This window comes from Xenopus laevis, chromosome 1L, assembly GCF_017654675.1.
Source record: "Xenopus laevis strain J_2021 chromosome 1L, Xenopus_laevis_v10.1, whole genome shotgun sequence".
NCBI classification, from domain to species: domain Eukaryota; kingdom Metazoa; phylum Chordata; class Amphibia; order Anura; family Pipidae; genus Xenopus; species Xenopus laevis.
The window spans coordinates 12409201-12432119 of NC_054371.1; the positions used below are offsets into that span (position 1 = coordinate 12409201).

Genomic DNA, 22919 nt, shown 5'->3' on the forward strand with positions numbered 1-22919 from the left:
CCTTTTCTCCTTTTTCAGCTTCAATGGCTGTCCCCATGGCTACACAGCAGCCTGTTTATATAAACTATAGTAGTACTTATCTGTTATCTACTGTGTATCCTGTGCTTGAATGGCTGCCCCCATGGCTACATAGCAGCTTGTTTATATAAACTATAGTAGTACTTATCTGTTATCTACTGTGTATCCTGTGCTTGAATGGCTGCCCCCATGGCTACACAGCAGCTTGTTTATATAAACTATATTAGTACTTATCTGTTATCTACTGTGTATCCTGTGCTTGAATGGCTGCCCCCATGGCTGCACAGCAGCTTGATTATATAAACTATAGTAGTACTTATCTGTTATCTACTGTGTATCCTGTGCTTGAATGGCTGCCCCCAAGGCTACACAGCAGCTTGTTTATATAAACTATAGTAGTACTTATCTGTTATCTACTGTGTATCCTGTGCTTGAGTGGCTGCCCCCATGGCTAAACAGCAGCTTGTTTATATAAACTATAGTAGTACTTATCTGTTATCTACTGTGTATCCTGTGCTTGAATGGCTGCCCCCATGGCTACACAGCAGCTTGTTTATATAAACTATATTAGTACTTATCTGTTATCTACTGTGTATCCTGTGCTTGAATGGCTGCCCCCATGGCTGCACAGCAGCTTGATTATATAAACTATAGTAGTACTTATCTGTTATCTACTGTGTATCCTGTGCTTGAATGGCTGTCCCCATGGCTACACAGCAGCCTGTTTATATAAACTATAGTAGTACTTATCTGTTATCTACTGTGTATCCTGTGCTTGAATGGCTGCCCCCATGGCTACATAGCAGCTTGTTTATATAAACTATAGTAGTACTTATCTGTTATCTACTGTGTATCCTGTGCTTGAATGGCTGCCCCCATGGCTACACAGCAGCTTGTTTATATAAACTATAGTAGTACTTATCTGTTATCTACTGTGTATCCTGTGCTTGAATGGCTGCCCCCATGGCTACACAGCAGCTTGTTTATATAAACTATAGTAGTACTTCTCTGTTATCTACTGTGTATCCTGTGCTTGAATGGCTGCCCCCATGGCTACACTGCAGCCTATGTACATAAACTCTAGTAGTCTTGCTAAAGAACATATAACTTTCACCAACGTGGAGCAACTGTACAATATATTTAATTAGCTTAAAAGATTTTTTTTGTATTAGTGTTCCTTTAAGAGGGGCCTGGTTGATTTCTTGGGTAAGCAGAATATCCAAGGTTATTGTGATACTAAAATCTACAGTTTGTATAGATATTGGTGTATATATAATGGATATATGCGAGTGTGACTGTTTTTATAGAAGAATACAATGCAAAAGAACAATATTGAAATTAAAAAAAAAAACCCCATACAACGTGGAAGCCCCAGTTTTTACTGCAATGTGTTTCCTATGACTTTTATCGGTTGTCTACACAAAGCATCCCCCCAAAAAAGTACATATTTTTAAACAAATATTACACTTTATAGAATTAGTGCAGAACTTTCATAATGGTACTATCCCCCAGCAAGAAAAGGGTTCTTGATCTTGGTAGACAAAAAAAAAAAATCCTATATACTTAAGAGCTTTCTCTTGAACCGGCTTCTACTTACAGTTTGATCATGAGCACCGATCTAGTATAATAACGTTGCTGAGCAGGATAGACTGCCATCTAATGGTTAGAAAAAAAATTATATTTGTACAAGTAGTTTTACAGATTCTTCCCGATACAGAAGTTTTAACGGTGAAACACTTATGGAACAGATGCCACAAAAAGATGTGGTAGAAATGTCGGTGCATTTCTCATGTGAATACATCTTTACCATAGTTTTTTTTTTGGTAAGGCTGGACCCAGCTACAATTAATCTGCAGTTTGTGCATGGCACTTAAAAGGACATTAATAAAGATCGCTTCAACATATGGAAATTTGTTCCTGCATTTTTGTTTCGGAAATCATTTTTGATTAATAGTTTTAAAGCAGGCATAGTCTGGCATAGTGCCGAGATACTGACGAATTGCTAATGTGGTGCCTCTATTCAACAAGGGATCCCGTTCTCAGCATCAAAACTATAGGCCAGTTAGTCGGACGTCAACGTTAGAATAGCTTTTTGAAGGGTTAATAAAGGATAAGATACTGGACTTTATAGCAAATCATAATACTATGAGTGTTTACCACCATGGTTTTATACGTAATAGATCTTGTCAGACTGATTTAATTTCTTTTTATGAGAAGGTGAGCAGGGACCTTGATTCTGGGATGGCAGTGGATGTGATTTACTTAGACTTTGCTAAAGCATTTGCTACAGTGCCACACAGAAGGTTACTGGTTAAATGAAGGAATGTTGGCCTGGAACATAGTATTTGTACCTGGATAGAGAACTGGCTAAAAGATAGACTACAAAGAGTGGTGGTAAATGGAACATTATCTAATTGGACCAGTGTTGTTAGTGGAGTACCGCAGGGCTCTGTACTAGGTCCCTTGCTTTTCAACTTGTTTATTAATGACCTGGAGTTGGGCATTGAAATTACTGTTTCTATTTTTGCAGATGAGACTAAATTGTGCAGAACTATAGGTTCCATGCAGGATGCTGCCACTTTGCACAGTGATTTGTCTAAACTGGAAAACTGGGCAGCAAACTGGAAAATGAGGTTCAATGTTGATAAATGCAGGTTATGCACTTTGGCAAAAATAATATAAATGCAAGTTATACACTAAATGGCAATGTGTTGGGAGTTTCCTTAAATGAGAAGGATCTTGGGGTCTTTGTAGATAACACGTTGTCTAATTCTGGGCAGTGTCATTCTGTGGCTACTAAAGCAAATAAAGTTCTGTCTTGTATAAAAAAGGGCATTAACTCAAGGGATGAAACATAATTCTGCCTCTTTATAGGTCCCTGGTGAGGCCTCATCTGGAGTATGGGGGCAGTTTTGGACTCCAGTCCTTAAGAGGGATATAAATGAGCTGGAGAGAGTGCAGAGACTAAGTGCAACTAAACTGGTTAGAGGGAGGGAAGAGTTAAATTATGAGGGGAGACTGACAAGTTTGGGGTTGTTTTCTCTGGAAAGAAGGCGCTTGTGAGGGGACATGAATAGACTTTACAAGTACATTAGAGGACATTATAGACAAATAGCAGGGGACCTTTTTACCCATAAAGAGAATCACGTACCAGAGGCCTCCCCTTCAGACTAGAAGAAAAGAAGTTTCATTTAAAGGAACAGAGTAGGGGGTTCATCACAGTCAGGACAGTGAGGTTGGGGAATGCACTGCCGGGTGATGTTGTGATGCTGATTCAGTTAATGACTATAAGAGGGACTTGGATGATTTCTTGGACAGACATAATACAAAGGCTATTGTGATACTAAACTCTATAGTTAGTATAGATATGGGTATATAGAATTTATGTGACAGTAGGGAGGGGTGTGTGTATGGGGCTGGGTTTTCATTTGAAGGGGTTGAACTTGACGGACTGTCTTTGTTCAACCCCATTTAACTACGTAACTATCATCAACATGCTGTCAGAAGTTCCTCTACTGTCCAGCCATGTTGGGGGGCAACCTTCAGACTGTAACACACATAACCACACCCCCCTAACAACAACAAGGCAAGTATTGTGCACAAATGATGCTTTTGTACATTTGCATGGGTATAAAAATATATTTTGCGCCCCCAAGAGTCCTTGCCTCTTACACGACTAGGGATTAACCCTCTATTATACCGTCTTGGTTTTACATTAAAATAACGTCTGTACATTCCTTAAAGGGCATTTCCAGTAGATTTACATATGGCCGAGGCCTAAGATATTCACAACAGAGGAAATTCAGTGAGAACAAAAGCACTCGTTACACAGACAGACATTTACAATGATCAGGCTGCTTTATTTCACTGTGACTTATTCCACGTCATTCCATAAAAACAATAGGTTTCTTGAGGCAGTTTTAAAAGATAGCTTATGTGACAGACTTGTTTTGAAGGTTTTAGAATGGAGCCAACTCGCATACTGTATGGACCGATTACAATTACCGATGTACTGCCCCCTGGTGGAAAGGCATGGGATGTCTGGAAAGGAACCGGTGCTAATAACGCACGTTACTTCCAGAGAAAGAGGTTTCATTAATTTAAAAAAAAAAAAAAAAATCCATGGCTACCAAGTCAACACTGTAATGGTTTCAAAGCAAAAAGAAATTTTACCTAAACACTGCCGGCTTTCAAGGTGGCTTCTTGGTGACGTCATTAAACTTACCCACAATAAAGCGTCATATAACAGCCCCGGATTTTCTGCTCTTTTAGCCGTGAACATTTTTTTTTTTTTTTCTTTTTGTAGTGTCGAATTCTGACTAATCACACTATTCGAAAGCAAAACAAAAAAAGGCTTACAAGTTGCAGCATAGTTACAATGGGCAGACAAGATTTGCGGATTCTTCTCTTTCTGGTTGTGGATAATGGAATCTGCTTTTTATAACACGAAGGCTCCTTTTTCTGTATCCTAGAAACAGCTGATGGGTCTTGATTTCTTTCTTTAAAATAAATGGCAATGATAGAGAACATGCTCTGCTTGGAGAGAGCGGCAGGAACTTTTTTTTTCTTTCGAGATAAAACACTGTGGCGTGAATACCTGGTAACTTCATGGCACTAACAGGGAATAATACAGATTTTCAATTGTAGGTCGGAATTTGGAATCCTTCCTCCCCCCTTCCTCATATCCCATTGCTTATGATTCAGATGTTATTGGTCAGATGAACAACGGTTGGGATGGAGGAAGAACGATCCACGACAAGATTTAGGAATCTTCCAGTTGAAGATAAAACCACATTCGGTCTATTGATAAAGGGTTTCCCCCCTTTAATTGAGGGTGGGAAAAAAAAAAAAAAGTATGTCCCCAAAATGGATGGTAGAAGGAAAAGGGGAGATTAATTTAAAAAAAAAAAAAAAAAAAAAAAAAAAAGGATGGTTCCACATTGAAGTTAAGTCAGTGTTGAGCTAAAGCATCACTATTTACCACCTTCCCAAGCCCCTCCCACTTTCTCTGTGCAGCTTTTTGTCCTGAAGATTTAAGGAAAGTCTTTTTTTTATTTTTTATTTTTTTTTTATTGTTTTAAAAGTCGCCCATAATGTTCAGTACTTCACTCCCGGAACAAATTCCTTGGCATCGGGGTTCAGGTTGCTTTTGCTCTGAGGAGAAAGAAATAAGACAGACGTGAGTATATTTATATGAAGGATGCATTCGTACATTTTATTTGAAAACAAAGTGATCAGGAACATTCCAGCTGAATTGTGCTTAGTACAGGGAATACCTATAATGACAGTTTTGTGGGATCTCTCTATACAGACTATGAGCAAACTTATAGAGGCTGTTCCTGCTGAATTGTGCTTAGTAAAGGGGAATACCTATGCTGTCATAGTTTTATGGGATCTCTCTGTACAGACTATGAGCAAATTTAGGGGACTGTTCTTGCTGAATTTTGCTTAGTACAGGGGAATACCTATGCTGTCATAGTTTTATGGGATCTCTCTGTACAGACTATGAGCAAACTTAGGGGGCTGTTCCTGTTGAATTGTGCTTAGTACAGGGAATACCTATGCTGCCATAGTTTTATGGGATCTCTCTATACAGACTATGAGCAAACTTAGGGACTGTTCCTGCTAAATTGTGCTTAGTACAGGGAATACCTATGCTGTCATAGTTTTATGGGATCTCTCTGTACAGACTATGAGCAAACTTAGGGACTGTTCCTGCTGAATTTTGCTTAGTACAGAGGAATACCTATGCTGCCATAGTTTTATGGGATCTCTCTGTACAGACTATGAGCAAACTTTAGGGACTGTTCCTGCTGAATTGTGCTTAGTACAGGGAATACCTATGCTGTCAGTTTTATGGGATCTCTCTGGACAGACTATGACCAAATTTATAGAGGCTGTTCCTGCTGAATTGTGCTTAGTATAGGGGGAATACCTATGCTGTCATAGTTTTATGGGATCTCTCTGTACAGACTATGAGCAAATTTAGAGGCTGTTCCTGCTGAATTGTGCTTAGTGCAGGGGAATACATATAGTGGCATCGTTTATTGCATTGTGTATGAAGAATGGAACATAAACATAATTTATACAAAAAAGTTTTGAGCCAGGAAAAGGTGGTCCTTTGCCCTTATAAAGCGTACATGCCAAGTGGCTTATTGTATCCAGTATTTAGTTTGAGATTTAAGCTTTTTCAGCAGGATTCAGATTCGACCGAACCGAATCCTTATATGCATATGTAAATTAGGGGCAGGTAGGGAAAACGAAGTGACTGTCACAAAATAATTTTTTCCCTATTTTTTTTCCTTTACTGACCCTAATCTGCATATGAAAATTCGGGTTCAGTTCTGTATTCGGCCGAATCTTTCACCAAGTATTCGCCAGAATCCCAAATAGTGGATTCGGTGCATTCCTAATTTAAAGACGTGGTTCACCTTCAAGTTAACTTTTAGTATGTTATAAAATGGTCAATTCTAAACAACTTTTCAACTGGTCATTATTTATTGTTTAAAGTTTTTCATTATTCTCCTTCTTCCGACTCTTTCCAGCATTCAAATGGGGGGGTCACTGACCCCATCTAAAAACAAAAGCACTGTAAGGATGTTATTTTTTATTACACATTTCTATTCAGGCCTCTTATTCAAATGAGTGTATGGTTGCTAGGGTGATTTGGACCCTAGCAACTGGATGGCTTTAATTACAAACTGGAGAGCTGCTGAATAAAAAACTAAATAACTCAAAAACCACAAATAATAAAAAATGAAACCCAATTGCAAATTCTCTCAGAATATCCCTCTCTACATCATACTAACAGTTAATTAAAAGGTGAACAACCCCTTTAAGGAAGACAGAAATAGGAGGGTGTTAAGTGCTTGAGCCAATAAACTGCCCATAAGTACCCATGCTTACTAAGGTCCTTGGCTCCCCCTCCCCCCGGAACACTCTGCAGAGAGTTCATGAAGAGCTTTAGATTGAGCAGGAGTGCATGTTTAATTCTAGATGTTAAAACCAAGGGTATGGCAAAAGTCCTCATACCACTATTTCCTCTGTACTGTGATTTTCATTGACTGTGAGCCCATTTAACTGCTGCTGCAATTGGCCCACACCCTGCGGCAAGTCACGGGATGGAATGAACCAATCCTTGTCCTCTTCGTCCAACATCTCCTGGAAGCAGCGATCTAGAAAATCCTGTTCCTGCAGCTCCTCCTCCACCTAAATAATAGAACATATAAAAGCATCAAGTTCTGATACAAGGGAAATAATGCTGATGGTACCTCTCAGTACAGACTATGAGCAAACTTAGGGGACTGTTCCTGCTGAATTGTGCTTAGTACAGGGAATATCTATGCTGCCATAGTTTTATGGGATCTCTCAGTACAGACTATGAGCAAACTTAGGGGACTGTTCCTGCTGAATTGTGCTTAGTACAGGGGAATACCTATGCTGCCATAGTTTTATGGGATCTCTCTGTACAGACTATGAGCAAACCTTGGGGCTGTTCCTGCTGAATTGTGCTTAGTACAGGGGAATACCTTTGCTGCCATAGTTTTATGGGATCTCTCTGTACAGACTATGAGCAAACTTAGGGGACTGTTCCTGCTGAATTGTGCTTAGTACAGGGGAATACCTATGCTGCCATAGTTTTATGGGATCTCTCTGTACAGACTATGAGCAAACTTAGGGGACTGTTCCTGCTGAATTGTGCTTAGTACAGGGGAATACCTATGCTGTCATAGTTTTATGGGATCTCTCTGTACAGACTATGAGCAAACTTAGGGACTGTTCCTGCTGAATTGTGCTTAGTACAGGGAATACCTATGCTGCCATAGTTTTATGGGATCTCTCTGTACAGACTATGAGCAAACCTTGGGGCTGTTCCTGCTGAATTGTGCTTAGTACAGGGGAATACCTTTGCTGCCATAGTTTTATGGGATCTCTCTGTACAGACTATGAGCAAACTTAGGGTCCTGCTGAATTGTGCTTAGTACAGGGGAATACCTATGCTTACCTGTCTGTTGAAGTCTTCTTCATTCTCCATCCACATATATTCAGCAAAGGGGTTGTTTTCATTTTCACCATGCCCATTTACAACGTGGTCGCTGTTTGATTTGGCATTAGATGTGTTGTTCCCAATATTTGAACCATTCATCATGGCGGTATCTAGAATGGAAAGAAACAAAAATCCAAAAACAAATTAACAAATAATTAGTGTTGAGAAGTCGATCAGGGCTCAGCCCATACCTAAAAAGTATTATCTGCCAATTACATTAGCAGGAGGGCTTGATATATTGTGTGCAAAGCACATCCCTGGTTTGTTTATTTATAGAGGTGGCTGGGAGATGCCATAGTGATTGAGTGGCTGAAAGTGGAGCCTGAGAGTAGGCAGACAGCAGCCAACCCTAGACCCCATCCTTTGGCTAAAAGTTGTTGTGCAAGATGATAGGTATCTGGAATATGGAGACAAAGATCTGCAAGCTAACTAAAGCCATCTCTACCCAGAGCACTGTAGGGTGGAAAGATTTGATTAGTTACTAGTCACATGTATAAACTCAAGTAGGGTTCTACACAAGTAGTCGTCAAACTGAGAACTACATAATGTCAGGAAATTTAAAATACACTCATACAGGTCTCTATACTCCAAACCCTTAAAGGAAAACTAAAGCCTAACTAAATAAGTAGGTAGAAATGTTTTACATGATGTTTCTGTACCAGCCCAAGGCAACCACAGCCCTTTAGAAGTAAAGATCTGTGTCTCCAAAGATGCCCCAGTAGCTCCCCATCTTCTTTTCTGCTGATTCACTGCACATGCTCTGTGCTGCTGTCACTTACTGAGCTTAGGGACCCACTCACAATATACAGTACACATAGAATAGAAATGTCACAATATAAGGCTGATTAGTAATTAATACACATAATTACTACATGGCAGCACAGAAACCAGTGCAATTAGCATCAGAATTTAATAATCAGCAAACCTGTAGCATCAGCTTATATTACAGCCAGGGAAGCTCATTTTCTGCTGGATAATTAGTGACGAGCCCTAAGCTTAGCTTCTCAACAGCCAATCAGAGCCCACTGAGCATGTGGGTGTCACAGACACTTTCCAAGAAATATGGTTGCTAGGATCCATATTAAACTTAGCAACCATGCATTGATTAGGAGACTGGTATATGAATAGAGCTATTGTTTTTAGATGGGGTCAGGGAGCCCCATTTGAAAGCTGGGAAGAGTCAGAAGAAGGCAAATAATTGAAAAATGACAAAATAAATAATAATTAGCCAGTCTATGATTGTATTATATGAATTATAGCACAAGCACTTCAATTAAATTATTACACTCAATAATCGATTGAGATATTATGTATTAATCATGTGTTGGCACGGGATTGATTGGGAGTCGAGCATGTGATAATAGCACTAAGCACTAAATCACTCAATCAATTCTTGCAAGGAAGGGGGGGGGTTTACTTTTTTGGATAATTAGCCATTCTATAACATACTAAAAGTTAACTTTAATGAAAAGACTTTCCATGCAGCACGTGCCAGCGATTCAATAATTTCTGTGTAAAAGCCACGTCTGATTTGCCCTTTAATACAGCAGATGCAGCACATGTCCATGAGACTGAATGGGGCAGTCATGCGTCAGACTGACAGGTGCATCCGTCAGCAGAATGAGACAGCTCTATAGACAGTCTCTATACAAGCCGACCAACAAAGGCCGGAGCTAATGCCTGCCCCGCTGGTGTAAATAAATGCCTTTATCTGGGTACAAGTGTAATATGAATATTCATCCGTCCCTGGCCCAGTGGAGCGCTAGGGTGACCCAAATCTATACTATAAACAAGGTCAAAAACAAGGAATAGTTTTCCTTTAATGGTAAGGCTTCCTATAGAGAGAGAAGCGAGGAGGAGAGAGAGAAGCGAGGAGGAGAGAGAGAAGAGCGGAGGAGAAGAGAGAAGAGCAAATGAGAAGAGAAGAGCAAAAGAGAGGGCGAGAAGAGAGGAGAAGAGCAAAAGAGAGGAGAGAGAATTGCAAAAGAGGAGGAGAAGAAGAGAGAAAATAAGAGAGAAAAGGAGGAGAGAGCGAAGAGGAGAAGAGAGAAAAGGAGAGAGAGAAGAGATGAAAAGATAGATAAGATAAAAAAGATAGAAGAAAGACAGGAGAGAGAAGAGAGTGAGAGACTGGTCACGCTGACCTTTTGGGAAAGCAGCGATGGTGCAACTGTTTACTTGTAACACAAGGAGATAAGATGAATTGTAAACAAACCCAACCACTGGAAATTACAAAATGTGAAGGCTAGTTAAAAGGCAAGTGAGAAGCAAAATTAACATTTTCTAAGACTGCCCAAGTTTACTCAGTATCTTAAACACATAGAAACTCTAGTTACAAATCCGTAGTTAGCTTTACATCACTTGGGTGATGTCATACAAAACCACAAAGTTGTTGTAACCCATAGCAACCAATCAGCAGACATCACAGCGAGTTTGAGCCCCCAAATACATAGGACATTACATCAACAGTCCCCAGGATTCCTGAACATGAAGCGCATCATGTGGTTTTCAAGAATCATAATTTAATCTTAATGTAGATTTATCACGATTGAGCAAGGCTGCACTGTATGGCAACTCCTCCCAGTGCTGGCAGCTAAATCATACGTAATCGCACACTGCTATAGGGCTTGTGCTGACATAATAAATGAGATTATAAAGTAGTGATTTGCACAGGTACTGCAATTATAGAAGTTAAAATGACGATTATGAGCTTTGTATAAACAACCCACTCCCAGATAAACAGAAGCCCACTATGCACTGGAGATCTGATGATTTGCCTCCATGAACCAGGCACTGACAATTTCTATTTAGGTCAAGAAATAGAAAAAACAAGATTTTTGTAAAATAACCATAGTTTATGTTAAACAACTGCCACCTTTAGCACAGCCACCAGCCAGTGTGCATTTTGAATGCCTCGGCAAACTAAACTGTCAGCTAGAAGTTAGAATGCTCTGGGGGTGGGGAAGTTATGAACTGAGAAATGAAAACAGCACCTGAAAGCCTGCGTATAAGATAGAAGAAGTACAACCATCTGTCAGGCCAAGCTGCACGTAACACAACAGGAGGCCAGGGCTACAGGCAGCAAGGGATCAGCAAAGCAGAATATTATATAGTGAATATAGTACCCCCTCTTGTAAAATATAAGGATATTATAAGTCACCAAGGAGTTTCATGACCAAATAAAAGCATGAGGCCGAAGGCCAAGTTTTGTTTATACAGGTCATGGAACTCAGAGGCAATGTCGAATATCCTCATATTTTGCAACTGGGGGTCCTTTATTTATGAGAATACACAAGTTTCAGTGAGTCATGTGACTGAAATGACATCAGAACTCACCGTTTATAACTGTTGACATCAGAACTCACCGTTTATAACTGATGACATCAGAACTCACTGTTTATAAGGATATAATTTACAAGATATTCATGGCTTTTGTGTATTCTAAAAACAGTTCTATCAGCAACACACAAAGGCTTTATTTTTGTGACTATTTGTAGCAGTGCTAGCAATCACACTGTCCCTCATCCCAGTAAACAGCGCACTTCATTGAGACAGCAGCCTCTAGTGGCCAAACTGGGCTAGTACACAGGATTAGCAGGGCAAGAGGTTCCTTATGAACAGAAACCAAACTTTTTTTTTTTATTATCTCTGGTTTCTAATGAATTGCAAGCGACAAGCCCAATGGCTGCTATCTGTCATTTATCACGTGACGTTAACTGCCCTTATTATTACCCCACCCTAATAACTTGAAAACAACATTAGTAAATGGCACAGGAAAACTGCAATCTTAATGGGACTAGCGACCTCAGAAGCACCTAAATATTGGACTGAAAACTGCTATGTGCTTCTTCTCTTAAAGGGATACTGTCATGGGAAAAAAAACATTTTTTCCCCAAAACACATCAGTTTACAGTGCTGCTCCAGGAGAATTCTGCACTGAATCCTTTTTTAAAAGAGCAAACAGATTTTTTTATATCTAATTTTGAAATCTGACATGGGGCTAGACAGTCAGTTTCCCAGATGCCTCCAGTCATGCGACTTGTGCTCTGATAAACTTCAGTCACTCTTTACTGCTGTACTGCAAGATAACAGCTGCCTGGTAGATCTAAGAACAACACAATAGCAAAATCCAGGTCCCACTGAGACACATTCAGTTACATTGAGTAGGAGAAACAACAGCCTGCCAGAAAGCAGTTCCATCCTAAAGTGCTGGCTCTTTCTGAAAGCACATGACCAGGCAAAATGAGCTGAGATGCACCTACACACCAATATTACAACTAAATACACTTGCTGGTTCAGGAATGACATTTTATATTGTACAGTGAATTAGTTGCAGTGTAAAGTGTCATTGAGAAATAAAAACTGCATCACAAAAATTATGTATGTGCCTGAACTAGAACTCTCTGTACTAAGGTAAAAGCAGTATGCAGGTGTCTCTCCGGGACAGCTGGGATACATTCTCCCCAAAGTGGCCCCAGGCTGTCCCACCACCCAAATTGTTGAACAGCTTTGAGCTCAGGCCCATGGGTGAGTTATAATTTTGGAACAAACAGGTTTAGCTCTCCCTGCCCCAAGCTGTATATTGAACAGAAAGAGACATGTTCACCAACAAATAGCCCCCACCCATGCTACTCCCCTCCTAGGAGAGTTAGGATGAGGGAGAGCTAAAGCTTTCAGATACAGTAAAGGCTTCTGGGAATTGTAGTATCAATGCCCTGTTGTACATGCTAAGTAAAAACCACCCCAGGATCCAGGAAAATAGCCCTGCTTCTTATACTTGGCTCCCCAGATGTCCATTACAAGCGTCCCTCAACATATAATAAAGGGTTAAAGCAGTCAGGGAGTTATAGTTCAACATCAACTAGGGAGGCAAGGTTGAAAATGAGGCAAGCAAACCCAACTAAAGGTACTAAGACTGCTTCAGAAAGGGGTCAGAATAGGGGTAGACCTTATACAGGCAGGGATATATGGGAAAAATGCTGGGAGTTGTAGTATTAGTACAGGGAGTTTTAGTACTGCACATTCTGGAGGAGACAGACAGACCTGATACAGGCAGGGGTATACGAGAAGGGATTCTGGGAGTTGTAGTACTAGTAAACATTCCACGGATATTAGAAGAGTTACTGAGCTTATTCAGACAATTTGATGATGGGGTGGGGGGAGTTAAAGGGAGTTGTAGTAGTGCACAGTCCAGAGGCAACACTGACCTTATACACACAGGGGTACATGAAAAGGGATGCCGGGAGTTGTAGTAGTAATAATGTAGTAGTAGTAGTAAACATTCCAGGAAAATCAGAACAGTTACTGAGCTTATACAGACAATTTGATCCAAGGGGGTACAGGGAGTTGTAGTTTTGCACAGTCCACAGGGGTCAACTAAATCACAGACATTATACAGGCTGGGTATATAAGAAGGGATGCTGGGAGTTGTATTAAACCAGGCAAATCTGAAGACTTACTAAGTTTATTCAGACAATTTGATATGGGGTGTATGTGTGTGTGTTACAGGGAGTTGCTGTATTGCACAGTCCAGAGGAGACAGCAGGGGCCAGATGTAATACAAGCAGAAAAGGTGAGAGGGATGCTGGGAGTTGTAGTATTAAACATTGCAGGTAAATTATAAGAGTTGTAGAGTTTATACAGACAATTTGATGGGAGGGGGTACAGGGAGTTGTAGTATTTCACAGTCCAGGGATATCAATAGAATTACTAAGATTATACAGACAATTTGATGGCAGGAGGGGTACAGGGAGTTGTAATATTACACAGTGCAGAGGAGACAGACCTTATACAGGCAGGGGTATACAAGAAGGGATGCTGGGAGTTGTAGTATTACACAATCCAGAGGAGACAGACAATATACAGGCAGGGGTATATAAGAACGGATGCTGGGAGTTGTAGTATTGCACAATCCAGAGGAGACAGGTGTAATAGAGACAAACGAAGGTGAGAGGGGATGCTGGGCGTTGTAGTGTTGTATTTCAGAGGGCTCAGGCGAGGAATGGAGTTGGAGAGACACGTGGGACTGGGAGGGGTAAATATCCCAGAGATAAGACGAAGTACAGACAGTAAACAGAGAGGGGAGGCAATTGTTACACCGCAGCAGCTGCCGAGAGGATTATGGGAGGTGTAGTCACGAGGTAGGCTGCGAGTTTAGAGTTGGGGCCTACGTCCCGCTAGGAAAGCGCTACTCCGGGTTCTCAGCCCCACACGGAACAGGAACACGTGAGGCGCTCGGGCCACTCACAGGCCACAATAACAGGAGGCGGGGGGAGGTCCCGCAATGTCTCACCTCGGTGCGTCCCGGGTACAACACGCTCACACGGACACTACCGACCCTCGCTCTCCGCTCTGCCTCCCTGTGCCTCGGTGCCCGCGGTTCTCTCACTCACGCTCTTCCGTCCTCTCAGCCTTGCGCGTACCTTTACTCGCTTCCTTTACTCCGCCCGCCCCTGTCCGATCATTGGCCCGAGCTCAGCGCCAGGCTCTCGCGGATTAGCTGCTCTACGCTGTCACTCAAGTAAACGCTCGTCTCTGATTGAGCCTTGTGCCAAAGACGTGTGGGCGGAGCCCCAGAGTGGACGTGTCTTCGCGGCCGCGCGCGGTGAGTAGAGACACAGTGACACGTGTTCGCTATCTCCGCCCTTTATGGGTGGTGGCGGCAGTAAAGACTCTCGTGAGAAAACGCCTCTCTCTCGCCGTTGTGACGCTTGGTAGTGCGCGCCAGTGGGCGGGGCGTTCTTCCTATAATGGCGGTAGCGGCGGCCATATCTGAGGCAAGTTGTACGTGTGAAAAGCACCGCACATAAAAGCTTCAGCGTGTCCGTGTGAGGGCACTTTGTTATGTAAAATAGGGTTGGTTTCCCTTCTGAGCGACTTTACACGATCATGTGGTAATTCTGAGAGACTTAAAGGGGTTGTTCACCTTTAAAGTAACTTTTAGTATGAGGTAGAGAGGGATATGCTGAGACAATTTGCAATTGGTTTTCATTTTTTATTATTTTTAGTTTTTGACTTATTTAGCTTTTTATTCAGTTTCAGCAGTCTGGTTGCTAGGGTCCAAATTCCCCTAGCAACCATGCGCTGATTTGAATTAGAGACTGGAATATAAATAGGAGAGACCTGAATAGAAAGATGAGTAATACAAAGTAACAATAACAATAAATGTGTAGCCTTACAGAGCATTTGTTTTTAGATGGGGTCAGTGACCCCCCATGTGAATGCTGGAAAGAGTCAGAAACAAATGAATAAACGACTAGTTGAAAAGTTGCTTAGAATTGTCCATTCGATAACAAACAAGAAGTTAACTTAAAGGTGAACCACCCCTTTTAAAAAAAAGTTTTCCTCAATGATTGTGACATTTCCTGCAATTTTTTTTTGTACTTTCCACCATTTTTACAGAAAAACCCAGATTTTATTTACCCCCCATTTTACATTTTGCCAATATAACGTTCCAGATGCCCCTAGCGACCGTACATTCATGTGAATGAGACTGGAATATGAAGGGCTTCTGAGGAAGTGGCTGGTGGCCACCAAATGCGCTAAGCGGCCACCTATTGTTTGTCCATTTATAAAGCTTCTAAAATAAATTTCTACTTTCTAATGGACTAAACTTTGTCTCCTTCGGTGCGCCATTTTCTTCCATAGTCTACATTGAATTTGACTGTGTGGGATCACAGTGTTTGTGCAGCGCATTGGGGCAGAATTCCAGAAATGCTCAGAAATTCCGGAAATGTTCCCACGTTTATTCATTTGCTGGACGTATAAATAGGAGAGGCCTGAATAGAAAGATGAGGAATAACAATAAACGTGTAGCCTTACAGAGCATTTGTTTTTCAGTTCAGCGATCCCCGATTCAAAAGCTGGTAAGAGTCAGAAGAAGGCAAATAATTAAAGGAACAGTAACATGAAATTTTTTTTATAAAAAATTTGTTTGCCCTTAACAAAAAAAAACAAAGCACCAGCACACATTTAACTATACATTTTGCAAAGACTTTATTAAGAAATATCTTACAGATACTCCGCTTGCGCTCTTCTTCTAAAATGGCGACGATCCATCTGGCGGCACTAGATTTCTCCTCCCTGGCTATCTCCAATAGAAGGCAGGGAGGAGAAATTGTGCGCCGCCAGTAGGGTTGCCACCTTTTAATAAAAGTTCCACCGGCCGGTGGAGGAAGTGGAAGCAAAGGGGCGGTTTGCGACTTCAAAGGGGTGGGCCATGACATCAAAAGGGGCGGAGCCACCGTGTGTGATTAGCTGGGGAGGATCGTGACATCAAGGGGGCGGAGCCTCGGCGCTGCGATTGACAAGAAGCCGGCAAAAAAGGTGAGTTTGGGGGCAGGCCACGGGCTTTTGTTAGGTGTATTATTGTATTGCCGGTAAATTTGTAATACCGGGCCTGGCCTTGGCAGTTGTTTTACCGGCAACCCAAGCCGCCTGATGGATCGTCGCCTTTTCAGAAGAGGAGGGCAAGCGGAGTATCGGTAAGATATTTCTTAATAAAGTCTTTGCGAGGAGGGCAAGCGGAGTATCGGTAAGATATTTCTTAATAAAGTCTTTGCGAATGTAAAGTTAAATGTGTGCTGGCGTTTTTTTTTTTTTTTTTTAAGGGTAACCAAATTTTTTAGAAAAAAAAATTAATGTTTCTGTTCCTTTAAAAAGAATGTTAAAAAATAAAGGGCAATTGAAAAGTTGCATTGGCCATTTTATAACACTCGAAGGGGGTTATTTACAAAAACACGAGTTTCTCATATTTTTATTAAACCAAGCTCAACCAAACCACGATTTTATCTTATTTATCATTAAAATAACTTGGAAAAAGTCAGATTGGGAAAATCTTTTTCCGATAAAATCGTATAAATTATCCAGATTTGACGCCTGAATCGCTCGATTCTTGTTTCAAATTATTGGACAAAACCCAGCGCAGATTCTTCAAATTGTAAAAGGGACTTTTTGCAGCTTCGGTGTATATTCAATCACGAAAAATTAATTTTTTTCCTCTAAGAATGAGTTTTTACCCAAAAAACCTTGATCAGAAAAAAAAACAAGTTTAGTAAATAACCCCCCTAAAAGTTAGCTTAAACGTAAAAGCTTATGGAACCTCTGAGCAGACAGAGGGCCATAAAAATCCTTTGGAGGCCCATAGGCCTCCAGTTGAACCGTTCTGATCTATGGCAGCCCCTCCGGTAACTAGCACGGGGGGGGGGGTGAATTAATTTAATACAGGATTGAAGAATTCAATACCTGATCAGGAAAGATGCCAGTGTAGCATTTAACTGCTGTAGGGATGGGGGATGGGGATGACCAAAACAAACCAGAGTATCAACAACTTTTTTAAAGGGATTGTTCACCTATAAATCAACATTTAGTAGGATGTATAGAGGGATATTCTGAGACAATTTGCAATTGGTTTTCATTTTTTATTATTTGTGGTTTTTGAGTGATTTAGCTTTTTATTCAGCAGCTCTCCAGTTTGCAATTTCAGCAGTCTGGTTGCTAGGGTCCAAATTCCCCTATTAACGGATTTGAATAAGAGACTGGAATGTGAATAGGAGAGACCTGAATAGAAAGATGAGTAATAAAAAGTAACAATAACAATACATTTGTAGCCTTACAGAGCATTTGTTGTTTAAATGGGGTCAGTGACCCCCATTTGAAAGCAAAGAAGAAGAAGGCAAATAATTCAAAAATTATAAAAAAGAAAGAACATGAAGGTCAATAGTAAAGTTGCTTCGTACTGGCCATTCTTTCATGATCCCGTTAATGACGTAACTATTTCCCCTTTGCGCTACAGCACTAACACACAGGAGTGTTAGCCACGCATGGAACTTGCAGAGACGCTCGGCCCGGGCTATTGTGTTATAACATAAAACCAGTACAAAGGTTGTTGCTGGTTTGTGAGCCTGTTATTCTGCAATGAGGAGTTCTCTTGCATTACAAAAGGAGCAGCACAAAACATGCAGGTAATATAATAGCAGTGCATTCACACACCATGTCAGCTGTTTCCCTTTACTACAACAAATACTAAACAATCTGGATCCCCTTTTCAGCTGTACATTAACTTGTAGTATGTTATAGGACGACTAATTCTAAGCCACTTTTCAGTTGGACTTTATAATTTTTTTTTTAATATATTTTATACTTTTTGAATGATTTGTTTCTTCCGACTCTTTCCAGCTTTAAAATGGGGGTCACTGACCCCATCTAAAAAAACAAATGGTCTGTAAGGCTACAAATGTATTGTTATTGCTACTTTTTATTTTTTTTTTATTGCTACTCTCCTATTCACATTCCAGTCTCTTATTCAAATCAGTGCATGGTTGCTAGGGTCATTTGGACGCTAGCAACTGGATTTGCTGAAATTGCAAACTGCAGAGCTGCTGAATAAAAAACGAAATAACTCAAAACCCCAAAACAATAAAACATGAAAACCAATTGCAAATTTCCTCTGAATATCCCTCTCTACATCATACTAAAAGTTAATTCAAAGGTGAACAACCCCTTTAAAGAGGCTCACACAAAGATAATTGGATTTTTAGGGCTTGCGTAGTCCTATACCTTACTCTCAGGCTCCAGCTTTGCTTTTTACCAAACATTCTTTATCAGGCTCATGGGCATCCAGCTTGCTGTTCATCTGCTACAGCACCTACAATAAAACTCTGCCCACACCTAAACTGTCAACTCAAATGGGGAGCATCTCCCATGTGGATTTTGGTTACCTTAAAGATGGCAAATTATGCTTCTTCCAGCTGCCATCTTGAGATGGGTAAAACCACAGGAAATATGGCCACTGCAGTAATAATTGTCAGCCATCTTAGTAAAGGGCAAATTCCTAAAATGGTTCTTTAGTGACAGCTGGTGGTGGGAGGCCAGACTGCAATTTATTCTCTAAAGTACACAGACATGGACTCCTGACAAATATTCCTACTGGGTACTATTACCACAGATTTTATTTCTCTGTAAACTTTCCAGAAATGGCTCCAGTTGCAGTAAGTGGAGGACACATTTCATACCGGGCACTCACCAGATTTGTCCTAGTACAAAGCACTTCTTTATGGAAATATCACAACTTCTTGAAATGGAAAATTCTATCGTATATTACAGAAATGTTCTTTTCCTAGATTGAAGCACAGCAGTCTGCATTAATGGTTTAACACCACACACAAAATTGCGAAAGACCAGGAAGGACCAATAAAAGATTTTTCCAGTCCCCATAATTCCTCTCTTTGAATGTCCCGAGCTGAGAGGTGATGTAATAACTTACCCCGGTAGGGGTTGTGGAGTTCGACGGGGACGCTCGTCGCACTCCAAGCGGGGACGCCCGTAGGGATCTTCTGCGCCTAGGGCGCGCGCGCCGCTTCCGTCCGCATCTTAAAGGCGCAGGCGCGCTGACGTGTGACGTCAGCGTGCAATGGCGCGAGTTTTGAATGTATTTAAAGGGACAGTTTGTAATTATAGATTGCCCGTGATAGGATTTGTTCCTGGTGCTTTAGCTGTTGCTATTCTGTGAGAATCTGTTTCTGATTATCTGTTTGACCCTTTGCCTGCCTGTTTGACTATTCTGATCTCTGGAACCTGACCCTTGCCTGAAACCGACCTTGACTCTGCTTAATCCTCCTGTTTGACGTTCCGGTTTGACCTCTACCTGTTATTTGACTCCGATTCTGCCTCAACCCATCTGATTGATTACCTGGTTTTGACCCTTTGCCTTCCTGACGATTCTGTTATCCGCCTGCCTCGATCCAGCCTGTCTGACCATCCGCTTGCCTTGTCCTTTTGTACTGTGACCTTCGGCCTAAAGACTCTGCTAAACAGCCGTGCCCCTCTGCCAGCCAGAACATCTCACCTTGCACCCCTCGTTAAGTCCAGGTGGCACCCAAGTAAGCTGAGGGCTCCTCACGAAGCCCAACGGTGGTCACACTACTGGTGAAGCCGAGCCGAGACCAGGGTGCTTGGCATTTGTTCTGGTATCGGGTGCCGGCCGTGACAGGTGATTTTGCAAACAGAGGGATGAAAGACGCTCTCACTTCCATGATTCAGTCCAGGAAAGGGAAGTTTTCCATAAGATATGACAGAATTGTCCCATATTCCTGTCCCTTGGCATGGCATTGGGCACTAATGGGTAATACCACAACAGTTGGATATTTGCTAGACTTGTTTATTGGCCAACGCCACAGAAATTACTTTGTGACCAAAGGAAGTCCTATCAGAAGCTTCCACATTTATAGAATCAATAAAAAGTGGATATTGATGACCAAGTAGCTGCAGAGTTCATGTGAAGATGCATGAGGTTTGGATTCCAACAAAGCTGCCATTGCCGAGTAGACTGAGCCTTAACTGGAGGAACCTAAACAGAGCTACAGAATAAGCCTTGATGATACACCTCTTAATTCATTTTGAGATGGAACGTTTGGAGGCCCAGAAGATCAGTAAAAGACTTTCACGCTTCTCGATTGACTCTTCTGTTAACATATGTAGAGATGCATCTGACAAGATCTACGCCATCTACTTTCTTTATCAGTAGACAGCTCTGGAAAGAATGTGGGTAACGCAATCACTTTACTGGCATGGAAAGTAAATACCAGCTTTGGCAGAAACATTTTTGGTAGTCTCATAATCACTTTGGGGCACATTTATCAAAGGTCGAGTTTTAGAGTTATGTTAACTTTTTTTAAACCTTGAATTAATTCTGATTTAAAGTGATACTGACACTAAAAAATGAATTTTAGCATATGAATGTACATTAAATTTTACCTATAGGTCATGTTGATCATTTGTTGCTGAAAGGTTTGTTTTTGTATATAATTTTAAGTTGAAGTTCCTAAGCCTGACTCTCTGACACTCTGACTTTGCCAACCTGACTGTCCCATCTCAGCCTGTTAGTTACAGTTTCTAATGCTAACGGACTTCTGCTGTACAAATATGGCAGCCCCCTCATACAGGAACATGGGGGATCAGACAGGTAATGTAAAAGCATCATGCAAATACTTTATGGCAAAGTTAGAAGTAGTTTGCAAAGCCAATATTATAATAGATGTAAAAAAAGTTTAATTTCAGGTGTCAGTATCTCTTTAAGAAAGAGCTAGAACGGAAAAAACCCGAATCAGCAAGTTTGGGGTTAACAACCCAAAAACCCATCCGCTGGAAAAAATTCAAATTGCTCGAATTATTATAGTTTTGGAGCGCAACCCTCCAAAAAAAAAAAACAAAAACTCGAACATCATGGAGGCTATTAACATCTTCAAATGGTTCAGGGGACCTCTGCCCTATTTTTGACTGAAAAATCAACTCGAAAACTTGATTTTTTCATGGAAACACATCTCGACCCTTAACTGCCCCTTTTGTTGGACCTTGAGATTCTGATGTTCTCTCCTCAGAAGATTGAATTTCACTTACCCTCCGAGTTGAAATGATTGCTATAAGAAATGCTGTTTTAAGCGACAAATAGATGCATTAAGCAGGTTCAAAGGATAGGCCTTACTTTAGGCTTCAAATGGTTCACACCTTGGACATAATCTGATTATTATGGGCTGTTTTAGCCTTCTTAGAATGATGACTCAGTTCCTCCTGGGAGATTTGTAGAGGCAGAAACAATGGTCCCCCAATAGAATAGTAGAACTAAATATTTGCAATCAACCCCTAGAAGATGAGCGTGACTTGTGGCTACTAGAGCTCATCATGCACTGTTAAAGAAAAAGAACAGTGTAAGTAGCCATTAACATGAATGGTATAGGGGCAGGGCACATTCATATCTGGCTACTCCACACAGTCTTCGGCTCACTGAGCAGCTTCAGTACCAATTCCACATGAACATACTCCAACGACAACAGCAGCAACACTAAGGGTCAGGGCACATGCTCAGATTTGGGGAGATTAGTCGCCCGGCGACAAATCTCTTCTTCGGGGCGACTAATCTCCCCAAACTGCCTCCTGCCGGCTAGAATGTAAATCGCTGACGGGATGGCACTTGGAGCGCTTCGGAGAGATTAGTCGCCCCGAAGAAGAGGAGATTTGTCACCGGCGACTAATCTCCCCGAATCTGACCCTAAAGGTGAAGGACAACAATTTCAAACCTTCTGAGCATGCACACAAGTGCTACCTACATGTGCCTTACTTCTCCTGACTATCTGACATTGGACCAGCCACTTCCATGAGGTAGGCTGAGAGCCCCACTGATAGTAACAGGGGCACCGATCCAGTGACAGACAGGATAAAAGAGAGGAGGTGAGGGGGGTTGGATAGTTCTTTTATTGGTTCTTCCTGTCATTCTGTAATGCGTGGGGGGGGGGGTTAAGCCATTGGTGCTCATTGCTATGCCAATGGAAATGCCAACAGGAAACGAGAAGTTCATTTTAGTATAAAGAAGACTCTAAGGAGGTTATTTATCAACGGTCGAGTTGTTTTTTACCCAAAAATATAAATTTCCGAGGGAAAATAAAAAAAAATTGAATTTTTCAGGTTTTTGTGAAAAAACTTTAATGTTAGAGCTTTATTATACCCCAAAACTGGAAATTGTTTAAATCAGAAAATATACAGCTAAAACCTGTAGAGGTCATGTAGAAGTCAATAGCAGCGTTCCCTTGATCCATTTGAAGATGTTAATAGCCTTCATGATGATCTTTTTTTTTTTTTGTGGATTTCGCTCGAAAACTCGATTAATTTGAGTTTTTGGGTTGTTCAACCCGAGTTCACTGATTCAAGTTTTTTCCATTAGAGTTGTTTTCTTAAATTACAGTTTGTGAGTTAATTCAAGGTATAGAAACCTCACAAAACTCTAAAATTCAATCTTTGATAGATAACCCCCTAAATATTATTTTAGTACGTTTATTTTTTCTACCACAAAGGGGGCATTTAT

General features: G+C 41.1%; 1 protein-coding gene across 2 annotated transcripts; it reads right to left on the reverse strand.

Moving 5' to 3' along the window:
- Nucleotides 1-3853: 3853 nt before the first annotated feature.
- paip2b.L (poly(A) binding protein interacting protein 2B L homeolog) lies at nt 3854-14659 on the reverse strand. Of its 2 annotated transcripts, none has more exons than XM_041564481.1 (4): nt 14488-14659; nt 8024-8175; nt 7051-7227; nt 3854-5172 (listed from the first exon to the last, which is right to left on the reverse strand). In XM_041564481.1, the coding sequence occupies exons 2-4, from the start codon at nt 8165-8167 to the stop codon at nt 5116-5118; spliced, it is 378 nt and encodes a 125-aa protein (XP_041420415.1). In that variant the 5' UTR covers nt 8168-8175; nt 14488-14659; the 3' UTR covers nt 3854-5115.
- Nucleotides 14660-22919: the final 8260 nt, after the last annotated feature.